The sequence below is a fragment of the Periplaneta americana genome, chromosome 3, assembly GCF_040183065.1.
Source record: "Periplaneta americana isolate PAMFEO1 chromosome 3, P.americana_PAMFEO1_priV1, whole genome shotgun sequence".
NCBI classification, from domain to species: Eukaryota; Metazoa; Arthropoda; class Insecta; order Blattodea; family Blattidae; genus Periplaneta; species Periplaneta americana.
Window position 1 is genome coordinate 150,184,410 of NC_091119.1, and position 20,097 is coordinate 150,204,506.

Consider the following 20,097-nt stretch of genomic DNA (forward strand, 5'->3'; position numbering starts at 1 on the left):
AATTAATATGGTATCGGTACTGTACCATACATACAAGGGTCATTCCATAAGTGATACCTCCTATTTTTTTGTGTTGACCTGTAACATCTGAGCTGGATGTTAGTGGCGTTGTAGTAAAGGTTGAACCTTCACGCTAATGTCCTAGTAGTTTGATTTTCGTGCGACAGACAGTGGCAGCAGGGCAATCTACCAAAATGGCATCTGACATAGAGGTGAGTAAGAAACAAAGATGTGTTACTGAATTCCTCACTGGCAAACAAATTGTACCCATTGACATCCATCGACGTGTGCTGAAGGCATACGGAGATCATACTGTCGACGCGAGTAGTGCATTTCAACACTGAGGAAAATGACAGTCTTCTGGGATAGGCGGGGTGTGATTCTTTTTGATGGCCTGGAGGTTGGAGAAACTGTCAATTCTGGCTAAGCTGAAAACCTGAATTTCCAGAGTCAGGTCAAATAGAATGAATATTTTTAGTATGTGAATAGAATGAGTATTTTAATTCTTTAAAGTGTACAACAAAAAAATATGAGTGAATGGCAAACCAACAGAAATGTTAGAAGTAGTTTTTTCCGTATATCAATATCTGTCTCCGGAAAAAAAAATCTGCTAACCTTACTGTACACAGGCAGACCGAATGCCCAAAACCAAGTTTTCAGTACCTGAGATAACTACTGAAAACATGAGGTTTTTATATTTAAAAAGTAACAATCTGAAGTTTGGGAAATAATGCCTTCAATTCTGTAACCAAAGCATGAAAAAAGAAGTGGGTGGTCAGAAGCTCTCTGCCGCATTTCTATCCCGGGGGAGGGGAGGAATTATTGTATTCTTGTGTTAGAAACCGGTACCGAGTGGTTCAAAGAGTCCATATAACATTATCGATGTAAATTTGCAACACTCTGAAATGCGTTTTCAGGTGTCTGTAAAACCATATATTTCACCAAGCCAGCAAGAGCTCTTAGATAAAATGGCTGCTGAGGCAGAAGCACGTCGTCTTGCAGAATTGGCTGACAATTTTCGAGAGCGGGCTCTTATAGTAATGATGGACGGTGTATTAGAAATACGTTGGGAAGATGAAATCAAGAAAGATATACCAAAACCCAAGTGCATGGTGAGTGTCCTGTTTAAATATTTCTCATTAATATATTTATCATCATTTAGCATTATGTAAGCACTAATTCTATAAAACTTTAAACCTCTGTCATAAAAAAAAAACCCTGCCTGATAGAAAAAAATCTTAAAGCATATTTGAACTTTGCATGACAAAGACACTTAGATTCAGTTAATTTAGTTATTGTGAAAGAGAAAAAGTTTAAAGTTTAAAAGTGTAATCAATGCTCTGCTCAGCTGCAATTTTGATATTATCTCTGATATTTTCCCGCACACATTAATATCTAACTCCTCCTCAACTTCGTCAGAACTTTCAAAAGTGGTAAACCTATTTGAAATTTCGACCTGATAATGTTGCTTAGTTTCGTCATCTTTTAATTTCGGAATGTCGAATCTCCTAACATTAACTTGTTGCTCTACTCGCTTGGCTACTAATAGTCTTTCTCATAATTTTCCAATTACCAAATAATGGTTAGTATCACAGTCTGCCCCTCTGAAGGATCGAATGTCTACTATACTAGTATGTCTTCGTTTATCTATCAAGATGTGATCTATTTGGTTGTGTGTCAATCTATCTGGAGAAGTCCAAGTATATTTATGTACATATATCCTTATGCGGAAATGTTGTACCTTTCAAACACAACAGCACAATGTCAACATAACTGTTTATGTAATGTTGTCTCTATACAGCTTGAGAAAGACCCTGCAAATTATAATGAAGAGGATCTGAAGATTGTAAAAGATTATGAAGAGAGAGTAGCATTTCGTATGAGTGAACGTAATCGCTACAGGAAAATGCTTGAAGCAGAATTCAGAAAACATTCTCAGGCCCTAAAAGTAAGTAAAAATGTTTTCGTACTTGATTTACTCTTATTCATTTCTTTCCAATATTTATGAGCCCCATTTTCAAAATGATGAACAAGTATGTTTCTCAAACATAGTGCATTAAAATTAAATTTTCCAGTAATGTAATGTATTCATTGAGGTTTTCTACTCACTCAGTTCAATTTGTAAATAACTTTTTTTTTTACCTCATCTAACAACTGTTATGCATTTGTTACATATACCGGTAACATATAGAAACACTTGCATACTTACCAAGTGTTACCAGCAGACGCATTTTAAAAATATATATAGATTTCGACAATTCCGAAAAATTAGACTTATGGGGTTTTACAAATTAATAAGCCACCGATTTATACCAAAAAAAAAAAATCACCGCCACCACCATCACCATGAACTCAAAATATCAAGATATAATATCATACCAGTTCCACGATATTTAAATAATAAAAGATGGGAGTGTCTCAGTGTACAACATAATATAATTCCTGAGTATAGTATCTAAGGAAAAGGTCCACACCTGTGGAGTAACGGTCAGCGCATCTGGCCGCGAAAGCAGGTGGCCAGGGTTCGAATCCTGGTTGGGGCAAGATACCTGGTTGAGGTTTTTCCGGGGTTTTCCCTCAACCCAATATGAGCAAATGCTGGGTAACTTTCGGTGCTGGACCCCGGACTCATTTCACTGGCATTATTGCCTTCATTTCATTCAGACGCTAAATAACCTGAGATGTTGATACAGCGTCGTAAAATAACCCAATAAAAAAATCTAAGGAAAAGTACAGTTGCATATTTTCAATTACTCACAGGACAAAACACATGAACAAAATTGGAATTATTTCTTCACCACTTTGTCCATTGTGCAATCTTTAGGAAGAAATGGATCAGAATCATCTTCAATGATGTCCTTTAAACTCACTGTGTTTGAGAAATATTGAAGATCAAGAGAGTTAATGGCTTTAGTGCCAAGAACTCAGCAATAGTTAAGGGGTTAGGTACAGCTTACAGAAGTAATATTTTTGTAAATATTCAACATTTTTTTCCTCCATTACTGTATCTTGTACAATAATAAAAATTGGTATTTGTAAAACACTGTCCTTCTGCTAAATGAAAAAAAATATTTTTATGATTTAAAAAAAAAATATTATTTTTTTTTTTTCAAAATTCATAATGGTGGTAGTTCACTGTGCAGTGATGAAGCGTTTCCCTCATAACTCATAAATTTGTTAACTTTTTCATGTTCTCTCTCTTTTATTTTATTGCTGAAACTCCTGTTTACAATATCATGTTCTTTCAATTACATTCCTTAATAAATAATTTTTTTTTGTGTTGGAAGAAAATACTGATATTTGACAATTTTTTTTATGAATTTATTTTTTATCAGACAATTTATCAAAGGTAGAGAAGTGATCTTGCATCATATTGTAGATATGACATGCATAAATACACACAAAAAATTTCATCACAGAATGTTGGATAGTTTTTTAGTTATGTGGGAAACGCTTCATCACTGCACAGTGAACTGAAAAAAAAAAAAAAAAAAAAAAAAAAAAAAAAAAAAAAAAAAAAAAAAAAAGTAAATCTTTTTTTTTTATCGTAAATTTTTTTTTCATACAGCAGGACAATGTTTTAGACATACTAATTTTCATTACTGTACAAGATACAGTAATTGAGAAAAAAAAAGTTGAATATTTCCAAAATTTTACTGCTGTAAGCTGTACCTAACCTCTTAACAACACCATATTTGGAACCGACAGTATCCCACATATACCCAAATTCTCGATAGACCTATAATTTGATCAATTTAAGAAAAGTGTCGTTCATCCAATCTTGTCTTAAAAACGAAGATAGCACGAACAGTAAGAATTATTGTTAAACAATAAAATGAACAACAAAGTGTCTCCATAGAGACAACAATATGTTCTGCATAAAGAGTGTTTACCTTAATTGGGAGTGCTCATGTAGAAAGAGCTAAGTATGAATTGGCTAAAATGGGATAATGCAGATTTGAACTCTTCACGATTTCTTCTTACTTGTGTTAAAGGAGTTAAGTCATTCTTCCATTAATGATGCAGTTACAGTGCTCCGGTATTTTGTAACAAAGGGGTAAGTTCAGTACCAAAGGAGAGAAGTTAACATATCTTACGATTTGACTTAACCCTCTTTACTCGAGCACCTGTGCTTTGTTTCTATACATTCCTTAGATCTTACTTCGTCTTTATGTATAGACAACTCGTATCAACATGTTGGTCCTTTTACAGAACCAAGCAATACCAAATAAAAAGGCCTTTTTGTTCCTTTGGTAGATACATACTTTAAAAGTTTTTCTGTAATATGATATCAATTCTTAAATAAATTCATTTTCAGGATGGTATAGTCAAATTTAACAGTCGGCTTGAGGATCTATTCCTCTTGAAGCTCAAAATTGAGTCAGCTATTGGTCAAGAAGTATTAAAAATTTACAGATACGACTATATAGCTAACAGACGAGCACTTCTGTATACACAAGAAAAGAATTTGAAGTAAGTAAAAGAGATGCTCAGAAAAATACATATTAGTAAACAACAAAGAAACAAAACGAGCACAACTGTGATATGCTTAAAAATATTTTGTAGTTAATAACATCCATGTTCGTTTTACGTAATAGGAACAGTTACAATTATTTTAAGTTAGCCTATTTCGTTTTAAACTCAGTGAGTAGTGACGAATCTTAAGCTAACATTCAATCGAAACTTCGCCTAACATCTTATTCACGTCAATTTATACAATTGTCTTTAAGTTCACTATTTTATGAAACTTGTGGAATTTAATCCAACTTCGCTCAAGTATAACAATATATGTGGAAATTTTAATCAATTTTAGAAGCACATGCAGTGATATTTGTTACACATGTACGAGTACTTGAAATATATTTTTTACAATGAATAAAATGTATTAATTTGTTTCCTTAACTTGTTAGGGAAGATATAATCGAGCAAGAATCGAAAAATGCGCAACTACAAGAAGTAGTTCAGCAGTTGATAATTTCGACAAATGAATGTCGTGCTGCGTATGATGCTTTAATAGCTCGAGAGAAACATCTAGAGAGGAGCTTCAAGAAGGAATTCCCTGAGGTTTCACCAATTATATTGGAAATTCTGTTAAAATATTACAGGTAGTGTATTGGAGGTTTGAGCTCCAAATGAGTGGAAATTTCCACTTCTTGGGGCTCAAACTTTTCTCTTTGGGAATTTGTGGTGCATCAAAAGTTTTTATTTCTGTTCAATTTTGTGCTATTTATGAAAAGATTAACTTACGAAAGCTGAACAAAAATTAACGAACCCCTTGTTTTCAGTAATACAGTATACAGACCAGCTTCATCAATAGTGGCTCTCTCCCACATACAGAATGTCCCATTTATCTTGTGCACCTATTATAAATTTTTTGTTTGGATAGGTACTGGAATTTTTGTTTTTGAGAGTTATGTTAGAACGAGGGGCTAACATGAGTGTAAGATTTGGTGCATGTAACTACAGTATGGTACAAGATACACGTGACGTCATCAATTTTTCAAATAGCACTACATACTTTAATCATGTTACATTGATTTTACACGCAATTACACGCATTAAGACGAGTTCAAAAATGTATCACAATGTCACCTTCCCAATCAATAACAACAAAATGCAAAATGAATGCCATCAGAATGTGCCATTTGTTGTGGTGCCCCATTCATCTTGTGCATTAACTTACGCAAAACGGAAGACGACTGATGTCCCTACACGTAGTGTGTTGTGTGTTTGCTGTCTTAACATGTAAACAAACCACAACAACTGTCGACGCCACAATCCACGTACAGTGGCCTGCACGTTCTCCGGACCTGTCGCCACTCTACTTCTTCCTGTGCGGAACTGTAAAGGACAGTGTGTATCAGAACATTCTGACAACACCAGACGACATGCAGCAACGCATTTGACAGGCTTGTGTGTCCATTCAGCCAGCAACATGCCGAGCAGTCTTTCGAATGTGCATTAATGTGAATGGTCACCATTTGGAACATCTTTTGTGACTCTCAAAGCATAACATTATCACATTGACAGTACGTTTTTGTTTCGTTTTGTTGTTGTTATTGATTGAGAAGGTGACATTGTGATACATTTTTTAACTCGTCTTAATGTGTGTAATCAAGGTAATATGATTAAATTATGTAGTGCTATTTGAAAAATTGATGACGTCACGTGTATATTGTACCATAATGTAGTTACATGCACCAAATCTCTACACTCATGTTAGCTCTTCGTTCTAACATAACTCTCAAAAACAAAAATTTCAATACCTATCCAAACAAAAAAGTTATAATAGGTGCACAAGATAAATGGGACACTCTGTATAAGGGTATCTCTACATTAAAATTTATGTATTAACAAGAACTATAAATGCAAACTATCATTTTACTTATTTTTTAACTCTAAAATTAGAAATGCAATGTTTTGAGATTAACCTTTTCCACATCCAGTTTTCAGAATCATAAAACAAAGATGGAATTACCATTACTTCATAGAATTTTAGGAGCACCTCTTTCCTTACTTTGTTTATAAATACGAATTTTACAGTGCCAGAACTAAAAATATTTAACTTTATTTATTTTAACAGAAACGTATTTATTACCTGTGTAAGAAATCTCACATTCTGAATTATAACAATATCTATATAACTGCAGTATTTTCCAAGTCCAAGATTGCCACACTGCGCATCTCCAAGCCAAAAGCTGTGGTTCATGCGATGACGAGATATTCGCTACGATTTCCTGTTTAAATATTACTTATCTGTGTGGGAGAGGGATTAAAACTGTAGCCTCTTATGAACAGCGCTACAGATCTCGAAACATTTTTGCCCGCACAACAATTAGGCCTATGTCCCCCATTGTACACTTTCAGTCTCAATTTTCTAACAAGATTATGCACTACAGAACGAATTTTCCCACTTGGAAAATTCTTTGCACTTGTGAAGTACATTTAGTAAGTACGGAATATGAAAAACACAAATACTCGCTAGTATATAGTAAATAGATAAACATCCATTCCAAACACACAAGCACCACAAAAGAAATTCTCTTTTGTACAGATTATCTGACTTCGCAAGAAACTGGACTCATATGGAATGGATGAGTCCAATTATCTTGTGTTTGTTCTGTGTTTATTGTTATTTCAGAAGTTTATTTTAACCAGCATACATAGTTTGAGGACCAAAGCGAAAACTCATACAGTAATCCATAACACAGGTGCAGGAGAAAATGTCGCTTGGCAGTAAAGAAATAAAACAGGCGTACTTTACTATCACTTATGTTACAGTCAGAAAATATAATGCATATTATATAATTATGTTTTAATAGTATTATTTGTATTAATATAAATTGTATTTTTTTACAGACGTCGTCCTAAAATGTACCAACGAGCACAAACATCAATAGTACTATTGAAAGAATTATCTCGCTGCGTTATGTCTACAGATAGGCCATCATTTCTGCCACCTGAGTGTATAGATTTCCTAAAAGGATTAGATCAGATTGATAGTCACTCAAATTGTCCACCTAATATAAGTGAAGAGTTATGGTTTATATTATGTCATGTAAGACGTCTCAAAGTGGAATGTGAACTAAAGGTATGGACACATCAATAGCAGCATAGAAATGTAGAACCAGGTCACGAAATATTTACATACTGTAATCTTATTCTCATGTCATAACAAAAGTGTAATTAAATATTTCAGTGCATTGTATTCTGTTTAAATACTATATGAAACTAATAAATGATTTTAAATGTATGTAATTACTGACGTGGCATACGGCAGTTATATACCAGATTTTCACGAACTCTATACTGTGCGAACTAATTCATAGTCTATACCTGTCTGGTTTACTTAAAGGCAGCATTTAAAATGATTAAATCATGTATTTTATTTTGTATTTTCAAAATCATTATACTTCCATTATAATTTTATGATGTAAAATAGTCCACACCTGTGGAGTAACAGCTAGCACGTCTGGCCGTGAAACCAGGTGGCCCGGGTTCGATTCCCAGTCGGGGCAAGTTACCTGGTTGAGGTTTTTTCCGGGGTTTTCCCCTCAACCCAATATGAGCAAATGCTGGGTAACTTTCGGTGCTGGACCCTGGACTCATTTCACCATCATTATCACCTTCATCTCATTCAGATGCTAAATAACCTGAGATGTTGATACAGCATCGTAAAATAACCTACTAAAAAAATGATGGAAAATAACTCAAGTCCCATACCGTAGCATTGTGGTCTAAAGCATCATGCCTAGGATTCGTGTTATGGAATATACACTGGCTCGAGTCCTCATGGAGAAGGAATTTTCTCATAAAATTTCGGCCAGTATATGGCACCGGTGTCCACCCAGCATAAAGATGAATTTTGGGATATACGGTATGTAGCAAAATTCGGTTTCGAAAACTAGCTATAATGGCTGATCACACGATACCTCCATTCTGGTTGAATGGTCATTCACCTCTGCTGAGGTATGTAGACTTGGCCAGCAGCTAACTGGTCAGCCTTCTTCATAATCCGTTCACATCATAGAGTACAAAATAACTCAAACAATAGATTGCAAAATTATTTCTCAATAAGTAATCAGAAAATTAAAATTAGTTTCAAAAGCACTGGAAAAGCACTGTTGAAGTACTTGATGACTTTTGTATTACATGAGAATGAGGAGTATTTTGGAGGTGTTGAATTTTTTTATCATGTAATCTTCTTCTTTTTGTTGTTAAATAATGTCGAGTTCTTTGCAATAAAGTAATTAACTCTCTTGCTCTCCAATACAGGACAGTAATGTAGCAAAAAGTATAAATGTTTTAATGTAGGTACCGGTACCATATTTACTGTATATGTTATGGAGGTTATATCACCTACATGCAACCCCCAAACTGTTTTGTAGATCGCATCTGTCTTGGTTAGAGGGTCCATATAACCTAATCAGGAGGATTGTCAAACAACTCCACTGGTAATATCCCCTCTTCATCACTTAAAGGACGCTAATGCATGCCATGCCAGATCAGTATGCTGAAATGGCATTTTCTCCATTTTTTATGGAACAGTTATACTGCTGTGACTCTGTCCCCAGAGCCTCGTTTGTTAAAAATAGCTGCACCACACTAAGGTGAAGATAGGATTTGAGTAGGAGAGGTTATGGAAATCATTTCATTAATCTTCATTCCATACAAAGTGACTCCGCATGTAAACAAATTCACGTGCTTGAATCTGATCCTATTGGCTGCTAATCTTCATTCCATACAAAGTGACTCCGCATGTAAACAAATTCACGTGTTTGAATCCCATCCCATTGGCTGCAGGACAAAGAACTTCTTTATGACACCTAGAAAGTTACGTAAATTAGTTCCCTGTCTGCAAAATACAACCTGTTATACATTTTCGAAGACTTAATAGGAAACGTTTTGCTTTTCTAAACACGAAAAGGAAATACGATATATGAAGCAGTTGAAAAACTAATTACTAAATCTATGAAAAAAGAATGTAGTTTGTAGGCGAAGCAAAGATTGACTGTTGTTAGAAATAAGGCATGATAAGATGAAATGCAACTGCGTTACCACTCACAACATAACCCAAACACAGGAGATGGGAATATAGGAACCAATCTGCAGTGGTCGGGGTGCAGAAGGATTTTTTCTAATATGTTTGTTGATAGGCAGAGTCACCTGTATGGAATGAAGATTACTCCTTAACGACATGCGATAAAAATGCTAGAATTGGTTTTGCATGGATTAGGTTAGAAGAGTGGAAATTGAAGGGTTTTAGGGGTATAAGGGCGTACGCAAAGGGGGATTACCGGGTTTGAACTCCCCCTTGAACTTTTGAAAAAAAAATGACATAGTATTTAGATTTCAGTATTTTTTTTATCCATACTGGTAATCGTTTTCCCTTCTTTTCACTGTCAGAGTAATAAAATCTACATCGACATAAGGCACAGTCCTCCTACCCCTCCTTCAATATAACCTTGTGCTTGGTGCTGTGGCACATTCGAATTATAATAGTGCTGTCTTTGTTATAGAGAGACCTATCGCCAGTGTTGACCTTGTAATAAAATGAAGCTGACACAATATCAAATTTAACTTATTGTAAAACATATTGAAAAGGTTGTTTTGACAGTTCTGCAGTGAGTATGTTAAATATTCTGCATTGTCGATTTTAAACTCATTTTAAGAGCGGTATTCACCTGTTCGTTATTGTGAAACATTCTTTTAATATTTCGTTTCCTTGACAATTCATATTTTTTAATATAAACCTCACATTATTGTTTCGGGTTCTTTGATATGTCTAAGTGACCACAAAGCTCAATTTGATAATTCATTAGCAAAAAGTCGCATAGTAAAAATTTCACATTGTCAAATGTTTCTTTGCAGCCCCAGTGTGATGATGTTATCACAAACATTCTTCCTAGAACTAGTTTCAAATCCCCGTGAAAATTCAGCTGATGATGATGATGATGATAATAATAATAATAATAATAATAATAATAATAATAATAATACACAACATTTACAATACTGATAATGTAAATAAAATTGTAAACAGTTTTAATAATAACCCCTGCCCTTGACAAAATTCTGCGAATATCTGTAGGGATAATAAGAAAATGACAGATGTGTATTATGTGGTGAAATAGAAAAGATAAAGCATATTATTTTGTTAACATGTTTTAAGACAGAATGAAGTGAATGCAGCAATTAATTACTGTATCTGAGCTGAGAGAAATAGTTTCAATTAAGTCTGACAAATATTATACTAAAGTTGTACCTATTTAAACTGCTTTATTTATCTCCAGATAAACCATTATTAGTAATATAGGTATGTTTACCTTTCTAATAGACAAAATGCTGTGCACTGGAGGTGGCTGAAGCAGAGCAGACAGTAAGTGTGTATCAGAAAAAATTAGCAAGCGACAAACAACGCGTTGCTACTCTGAATGAAGAAATTACTAAAACAAGACAGCAACTATTAGAACTTCAACATGATACAGAGGTAGGTTATGTTACAATGCGAAAATGACATGTTTCTCATCTGGAGTATTGTTAATAATGATGAAGACACTTTTTTTTATGAAGATCAAATATAATACACTAAGTTATTGCTGGGCCTAGAAAAAAAAACACTTTATGGGGTTCCAGTACTGTATATACAGAGTGATACTGTGGAGTTTATTACAAACTTTTAGAGATGACAGAGGAGAGCATTATGAACAACTTCTATACAGGGTGTTTCCGAGGTGGTGTTACAAACTTTCAGGGATGATGGCGAAGGGCACATGTATCAATGTGAGATGAGGAACCATGGTCCGGAAATGACTGAGTCGAAAGTTATAAGCAAACACAGTTGTGTGGAAATGGAATTGTAATTTGGCACCACGTGCCCTCCTCCCCTTAACCTTTGGAACAGTCGTGGAAAAATGGTATGGGCCGGATGTCTCCTATGTGGGTACTTGGCCCGATACAATCTGTGAGCTTGTCTACTGTTCCCATTGCCGCATCCGTATTCGAAAATCAGGTCTGCTTATTCCGCTCTTGTGTTCCTCCATTTCATTAGGACTGAATGACTGGACACTGCAACTTGTACACATACACTGCTGTCTACAGACGTGCATATCAGGAACGACCATGTCCGTTACACATTACGCTATCTGCATTGCTTTAATGTAGTTTCCTGTCCCCACCCCTCAGACAGCGCACTGAATGGAATACTGTAAGTAGACAACGTAAATAACGTCAGATGAATACAGTATGTGTAAGATGTACAGATAAATACACATAAATAAAGTGTACAGGGGAATAAAATTATTTCATTTCCACAGGACTATTTTTGCTTGTAACTTTCGACTCGGTCATTTCCGGACCAGGGTTCCTTATCTCACATTGATACATGTGCTCTTCGCCATCATCCCTGAAAGTTTGTAACACCACCTTGGAAACACCCTGTATAAGAACCAGTGTCCATAAATGTTACATTTGGTAGTTACAAGCCTTGATATCTGTAGTCAGTGCAGCCACCTAGAATCGAACTCAAGGCCACCCTTCTGAAGTTTGGTTGCAAGCTACCTATTTCTGCAAACTTTGGTGAATTCTCATAAACATGATATGAGCATCGTAAATTATATTCTGATTGATAAAGCCTTGTAGCTTTCCTTCCATTTCCATTTGCTTTTCCATAAATGAAATGCATATCAGCAAGTTCTCGTAATGCTTAACTCAAATAAGACTAACATCATTCAAAAAGGGCAGATATATTCAAAATGAGGTGAAATTACAGTGCAATATCCATGAGTTCATTGTCACATGGCTATTTTAATGAATGCTGTAAACAAGATTCTACACCGATTTCCATGCACTATGTAATATTTGCAAAGATGACGGCGGCAACATCAAAGCCTATCTTAAAAATAAAACAATGATCCACCATGACCTTTTACACTAAAAAAAACTGTGGTCAGAGAAACCATTCTGACAATACACATCACGTTCTGTAAGGACTAAGCAAAATGTTTCTGGGCACAGATTCGCATATGAAAGATGTTCATAATGATACAGGTGTTTTTACAGCTCACAAACTATTAACGTAAAATATTATTAAATATTGTTGTTGTTTAGTCAACTGTCCGAAGACAGATCTGGACCCCACAAATGACACCATCAAGGCATCACTCATGAGGCAACTGGGTCAGGAGGTAATAGGGTAGGGTGGCCAGTTCCTTTCCTCCTCCATTGCATACATCGCTGATTAGCTACATATTCCACTAATCAGACATCAGATGCACACAAACAATTGTTCTTCCTCTGACACATATCAAGTAAGATGTAAACAATTAAAACGTCATTTACTCACCAAAGTAAAAAATCGGAATAGGCTGTATCAGAGACAGTCCCAAGTTTTATGCGTGAATATATCCCTCGGAATAAGATGTTGAATGTAAGGTACCCATTGCTTATATCCACTCTCATTTGCACTGCATATGCCTCAACAATGTGAATTTTCTTTCTTTACTCAATTTCACTCGCAAATATTTTCAAGTTAACTTGTCAATTGCTGATTATTGTTAAATTGAGATTGTAGCCTGGTTCGTTACAAATCGTTTGACATCACTGCGAACGTTCTATCACTTCGGATTCCCGAGTTAACACTGTCTCAGCTGCCAAGCAACCTTCTAATCTGTGCAAATTCCTCCCTTCCACATATCGCAACATAATGTCATCCACTCCAACTCAAAGATCACATTGGATACAATGATCCTTCATTTATTGTATGCCGTTTACTTCATTGGAATGTGTTATGTAGGTTAGAAATTATAGGCACGACAAAACTGCCCTGAAAATGTTTGTCGACTTTTTGGGATGACACTCTAGTATTGGCCCGAACTTATAGACGTATTTACGTCAAAAATTATATTCTGAAATAATGTGTCTTGGCACTTACTTAAGAAATTACGCACTATTTACTAAAGTTTCATTTGAGAAATGGAGGCGATATTTTGTTTGCATGTTATTTTTTAGTTCTTTTAGGAAATTATGTTAATTATTTTCATATACTTTATCTTTTTAAGTTCTCCACAAATGAGAGTCAAGGGATTCGTTCAAGGGATCAAGGGAACCACATATTCCTATTGATAATTCTATCCCAGAATATTTCAGTTCATTTCTTAATCAGATGCTAAAAATGCTCTGAACAAGAAGACAGACAGTTTCAGAACATACATGCTCAATTAGAATGAGTAAACGACGTTTTAACTTCAAATATTTAATAATATTTTACATTAATAAGTTTGCTGTTTGCCGAATCAACAATACTGCATCATTTCTGTATTATGCATGTGGACCATGCCCACTGACAGCCAAAGCTGTCGCTTTCTAGCTGGAGGATAATTTGTTCACCCAGTAGAGAACACTCCAGGAAATCTGCATTTTTGTAAAATAAAGATGGCTTTATTCGAACCTGAGAATCAAGATTTGCAAAGTAGCAACTTTTTTTTTAATATGTAAAATCAATAAAAACTTACAATTGCGTGAAGTTCCCCAGTTTTAGTTAGTACATCATCAAGTACCGTATTAGTCCGAATATAAGCTGCACCCTTAAAATTTGAGGTAAAAAAATTAGTGAATTGTATTAACGAAAGAAAGTAACAAAGTGAAGAAGAGAGAAACAAGGAATTTTATTCTACAGCCTCTCTAATGCTTGTACTTTTAGCAAACTTGTATCATAACTATGCTGAATTTCTAAACTTGTTCATGCTTTTCATTTCATAATATTAAAAACTTTTACCAATGTCGAACTATAAAACTGTAATGAGATCAACAGATTAGCTGAGATTTGTATGGCAACAGTTACAGTAGTAGTGTGTAGGGGAACTGTCTGCAAACTGTACAAAGAACACTACACCCTCTTGGAATGTTGGATACCCTTATTGCAGGTTAATGCCTAATCGGCCTTTGTTACAACTTTCTCCCCTTCTGTCCAGGCTACACTTTGCTTCTCCTATTTATGGTATATAGTAGGCTACCAGTTTTCGAAATCTGAAAAATAGTGATCGCTATATCAGTACAATTTTTCGAGATTTCTTATGGCAATGGCATTTTTGTGTACTGTATGTTAAGTTTTCAAGAATGCAATTTTTTGTTAGGTAGTGCTTATTAGCTGCACCTTAACTTTCCAATACTGATATATTTTGGATAAAAACTTGAGGCTTATATTCGGAACAATACGGTATTGGTACATGAGAAATGCATAAGCAACATAACTGGGAATTAATGCAGTCACACTTTGTATATTTCATTTTCTGTTCCGTATATATTCTTCTTATAATGTCTTTTTCTTATTTAAAGCTGCAGTTAGTAATGAAGCAAGGTCTAGTTGAAATAAACACAACAGGATCAATATCTGACTATGATGACTCCATATTAATTACCCATGACCAAGTTAAGAGTATAAATGAACTTGTCAAAGTAAGTATAACTTATACATACATAAAACTATATATGCACTATATAGGTCTATATGTTACTGTTAAAACCCGAAATCCGTCAAAACCAGTTTTAAAAAATGTAGACAGAAAGTGAGTTTTCGTAAGGTCTAGAATAGTAACAGGTTAAGTTTGGTTTGTTTAGGCTTTTGTTTGGTAAAAGGCTAAACAAACCAAACCCAACCTGTCACTGATTCTAGATCTTACGAAAACTCACTTTCTATCTATCTAATAATAATAATCCGTGGCGCTACAGCCCGTGAAGGGCCTAGACCGACCAGTCGGCTGCTGGTCTCATGCCCACATATTGAAGCAGAGGTGGACAATCATCCAACCAGAATGGAGGTATCGTGTGGTTAGCACTATGACCCCCCCAGCCGTTATAGCTGGCATTCGCAACCAGATTTCGCTACCTATCATAGCTCCCCAAGTGCAGCACGATGCTGGGTGGGCACCGGTCCCATACACTGGCTGAAATTTCATGAGAAAATTTCTTCCCCCATGAGGACTCAAACCAGCACGCTTTCCGTAACACGAGTCCTAGGCAGGATCCCTTAGACCACGATGCTATGGCGCGGGACTTTCTATCTATCTACATTTTTAAAACTAGTTTTTACTAGTTGAAACTGATTTTGGTGGATTTTGGGTTTTAACAATAACATATGTATGTGTGTCTAGATAATTATATGTAACAATCATAAGGTGAGGTAGAATAAGTCAGTGAGTTTAAAATAGAATTCTACAGTAGGTAAAGTTTAATTTAAATAATGAACCTGTACAACAGAATTTAAGTTGTTAATCTTTTGGAATATTTCTCTCTTCAGAATGCTGGAAATAAGAAGCTGGCTGCAATGCACAAGGCAACAAATTTTCACAGAGTAATTCTTGTTAAAGAATGGCAACACAAGAAACTGAAAATGGAGATTGAAGATTTGCAAGAACATCTACACAACTTGGAATCCATTAAAGTAAACTGTTTAAAATAAAGATTTGTCTCTAAATCAAATGTGTAACAAAGGGTCTAAAGTTATCTAGAGGTTTGATGTACTAGAAAGAATTTCATTAGCTCATTTCTACAAATTTGTACTTATTCCAGATTAACATATAAATTAATAATTTTTATACAGGTAACCAAAGACATTCAGATGTATCTTCGTAGAAGAGCTCGAGGTGTGAATGAAGAAAAAGGCATTTTATCATTTGAAAGAGAGATTTCTCTACTAAGAGAGGTATAAATTTGACCTTTTTCATACTTATTTAGTGTATTTTATGTATTGCAAAGTACTGGTTGTTACATTCAGGAAACTGTGTTGCTTCGATACTTTTGCCCCGAAGTTAGTCAAATGTCTTAAAGGCCACCTAAAATGACATGGCATAATTTTTAACTTTCACGTTTCCTTCTGGTTAATACATTGTGCATTGAACTGACTACCTTTAACATAGAAGTCTGGACAAAGAATATTACTTGAAATTATATTAGGTGAACCATTAGAAGTGCTGTAATTTAAACAGGTTATGTATCTTAGACAGACGGGTCCCTGTTTCGATGCTGGTGCAGCATCATCTTCAGTGTCCTACAAACTACTGCTGCTCCAGCTGATCTTGATTTCTGGCATTCGTCAGTTGTAGGGGTGGGGGTGTGTTGCTCCTATGGTGGGGAATGGTTATTTCTGTGTCATGTATTATGATGTCGAAAAATGTATGGGTATTGAAATGTAATTGTGTATTAAGTATATATTGTGGGTGTGTTATTGTATATTTCGTATTGTTCTAACATGTTTAACTGTGGACTTTTTGGTGTGATGTGTAGTATTTCCATTTCTGTTTCTATGTTATTGTACTCGTGATTGTTGTTGATATGTTCTGCGTAATTTGATGTGAAGTAGGGTTTAGTTATAGTTTTAATGCACATTGTGGGCTACACAAGCACTGCAGAGACTTGTTGATCGCACTTTAGTATACTTCAGAATTGTATCAGACACTCTAAATAGGTAGAAGAAATTAATACAATGTAAAATTTCCTTTGCAGTCATACGAGAAGCAAATACGAAAGCTTCAACAACAGCTAGATGAATTAGATATGAAGATCAATAAACAGAGAAAAGAAAACAGAAAATTGGATGCTAGAGTCACTAGTCTGAATATAGATGTGAATGAGAAACAATTACTAAGAGATGTAGAATTTGAAACAAGGCAGTCAGAAGCTGCGAAACAAAGGTAAATATACCTAAGACAGAAGTCTTTATAACTGCTCCTATCTGATGAAGTATTGTAAAAACACATATGTATTAATATTATATTATCAGCAATAGTTGGAGATAAGAAGTTTCATTACTGACAAAAATGCGAAATGTACAGAAATAGTAGCATTTCATTAATGAAATATTGCAAATTGTTTGTATATTGTAAAATACATGTTTCACAATATACACAAAAGAATATCAGAGTTTTAGGTGGTTTTGTATAGCTATGTAAGCAACAACAGACGTTTTTATCCCACATATAATGAAAGAGCAGCTGTGAAATTTATTTCTATGGGTAAAAATTTGTTGTTTCCCCATTCCGTGGCAGTGCCACTGTTAAAGATGGAGATGATTCTCGAGCATACAGCTTTCTGTGTTCTGCAGCTTGAGAAGTCCAATTCGATAGTTACAGTTCAGCAGGGGAAGAGTATAGAACAACACCATATCAGATGAGAAAGTCAAGTCAGAACGGCTTTCATGCACAGTCCTAAAAATATGTACAATGAGCCAGCCAAGAGATAGCAATACTACAGATGACAGTATGGAATCAGGCTGGGTAGCATAGTCAGTATAGTGGAGGCCCTCTGTGCTCGAGGTTGCAGGTACGATCCCGGCCCAGGTCAATGGCATTAAATGTGCTTAAATGCGACAGGTTCATGTCAGTAAATTTATTGGCATGTAAAAGAACTCCTGTAGGACAAAATTCTGGTACACCAACAACGCTGATATAACCTCGGCAGTTGCAAGCATCGTTAAATAAACTATAATTTAATTATGACAGTATTGAAGGTGTTTAAACTGCTTTGTGTGTATACTGTAGAACGTTGATGCAGTAAAATTTAAATTATCATTCAGAATAACTTGAAGTACAAAATCAAGACAATAAAAAAGAAACTTTTTTAACACGAAGTAAATCCTTATTCTTCACATTTTTATACTGAAATAGTTCATTCTTGAATACCATATTTTTATTCAATATAAAACAGTTCCTTTAGTAATAGCACATTACTTCCAGAAATAATTTTTGTAATGATACATCCCCATTTTGAAATGTACATAACTGTTGCTTCATGTTTCAGGATGGCTTCAATTGTGAAGCGCAGACAACTGGTGTCTGTTGTCCAAAGTCAGCATGCTCAGATACTAGCACTGCAAACAGAATTAGAGCTGTTACGACTTAAAACATATCCTACTCTCAAATATAAAACATTAATTTAAAAAGTCCCCTCAATTCCACTACAAATACTACACACTATATTAGTTACGTAGGAGTATACTTAAGGATTTCCATCAGCCATTATAATATAGCAGTCTGTGGTATCAGAAAGATTCAGTTCCTAGCAAATGATTGCAATTTGTAAGCACATACTATGTCAATGCAATAGTTATATTAATTTGTAGTTCATTAAGAGTACGTAATGGTTTTGTTTGCAATTTGTAAGCACATACTATGTTAACGTGGTTATATTTATCTGTAATTCATTAACTATGTAACTGTTTTGTTTGCAATTTGTAAACACATATTATGTTCATGCAATAGTTATATTAATTTGTAATCCATTAACTACATAATTATCTTTAATACGAAACATTTTTATATAGTCTATTTTATCAACACCTGTGTGGCAAACATCTCCTTGAAAATTTCGAATTCTTCATCTATCTTATACATATATCTTCATATATTGAAGCATTTGTGCTAAATCCCTATTCAATAACTCTAATTTTTTATTCACTTAACCAACCAACTAGGAACCAAACTACAGAAATCACTACATTAGTTACTTTCTACTTATTATGTAATTATCCTGTACATATACTCAGGATGCCTATAACAAGGATACAATGCAAGCACTAAATTACCGCCCATTAGGAACAAGATTTTTGGGCCGTCCACTGAAACGATGGAGTGAGACCGCAACAGGCCACCAAGTTTAATACATGATAGGAAGAAGAAGACAATCCTGTAAATGAATTTCATCTGGAAATGTCTGTAATTCAGTATAAAACATTGGTCAGTATGGTGGACATAGAGGATCAGTGACAGGTTAGGTTTGGTTTGTTCAAGCTTTTGGTATGCCTGTCAAAAAACGTATATATTTAAGTCATACTAAAAACCTGAACAAACCAAATCTAATCTTGGAATGTAGGCTTTCACGGCCGGCGTTGATAGGATGTGTATTTTCCAGGCTAGAGGGCCGTGGTCTGTTGGTGTTACAACCAAGCGTTTCGTCCACTACTCCGGTGGACATCTTCAGTGGCGTGGTACACGTGTGCAGAGAGATCTGCTGTGTGTATCAGGAACTGGCATTGAGACTGGTAGCACGTCGATATTTAAGGTGCGGGACTGTTGTTGCTTGTCGTTGTCACAGTGGTCCGCACTAGTGGCTTCGGTGTTCTGATTGTTTGTCTTAGTGTCTAATTGTCGGAGAAAGGGTTTGATGTGTGTGCTTCTGAGGGCCGGATACCAAGCTTTGTAGACCTTGACCTTGTTCTCCCATACTACAGACAAGTTACAGACCGGATCAGCAAGATACTATAACAACACAATGTGGAGACAATTTTCACTCCTACTAGGCAGACTCATAACTGCTTATGGTCTGTCAAGAACAAATGTGACCGACTTTCATCAGCTGGAGTATACAGAATACCGTGTTCCTGTGGGTCAGTGTACATAGGTACAACACAGCGTAGCTTCAAGACCCGAATCACCGAGCATAGAAGGAACTGCTGTCTAGGTTATGTGGACAAGTCGGCCGTAGCCGAGCATGCTTTTAATGATGGGGATCACAACATCAGGTTCCAGGACACCGACATCCTAAGCAGTACGCCACACTTCTATGCCAGGTTACATTGGGAAGCTATTGAAATTCATAAACACA

The 20,097-nt window shown here is 35.3% G+C and overlaps 1 protein-coding gene across 1 annotated transcript in view; it reads left to right on the forward strand.

The window, feature by feature from the left end:
* LOC138696614 (cilia- and flagella-associated protein 43) overlaps positions 1-19,382 on the forward strand; it is a 45,932-nt gene extending 26,550 nt beyond the window's left edge. Inside the window, exons 15-25 of the mRNA XM_069821798.1 lie at positions 918-1,112; positions 1,802-1,948; positions 4,319-4,473; positions 4,911-5,105; positions 7,360-7,591; positions 10,838-10,990; positions 14,836-14,955; positions 15,797-15,940; positions 16,100-16,201; positions 17,002-17,189; positions 18,295-19,382. Of these exons, the coding sequence (XP_069677899.1) occupies positions 918-1,112; positions 1,802-1,948; positions 4,319-4,473; positions 4,911-5,105; positions 7,360-7,591; positions 10,838-10,990; positions 14,836-14,955; positions 15,797-15,940; positions 16,100-16,201; positions 17,002-17,189; positions 18,295-18,433 (1,770 nt within the window). The 3' untranslated portion in view covers positions 18,434-19,382. The remainder of the gene's footprint in view (positions 1-917; positions 1,113-1,801; positions 1,949-4,318; positions 4,474-4,910; positions 5,106-7,359; positions 7,592-10,837; positions 10,991-14,835; positions 14,956-15,796; positions 15,941-16,099; positions 16,202-17,001; positions 17,190-18,294) is intronic.
* The last annotated feature ends 715 nt before the right edge of the window (positions 19,383-20,097 follow it).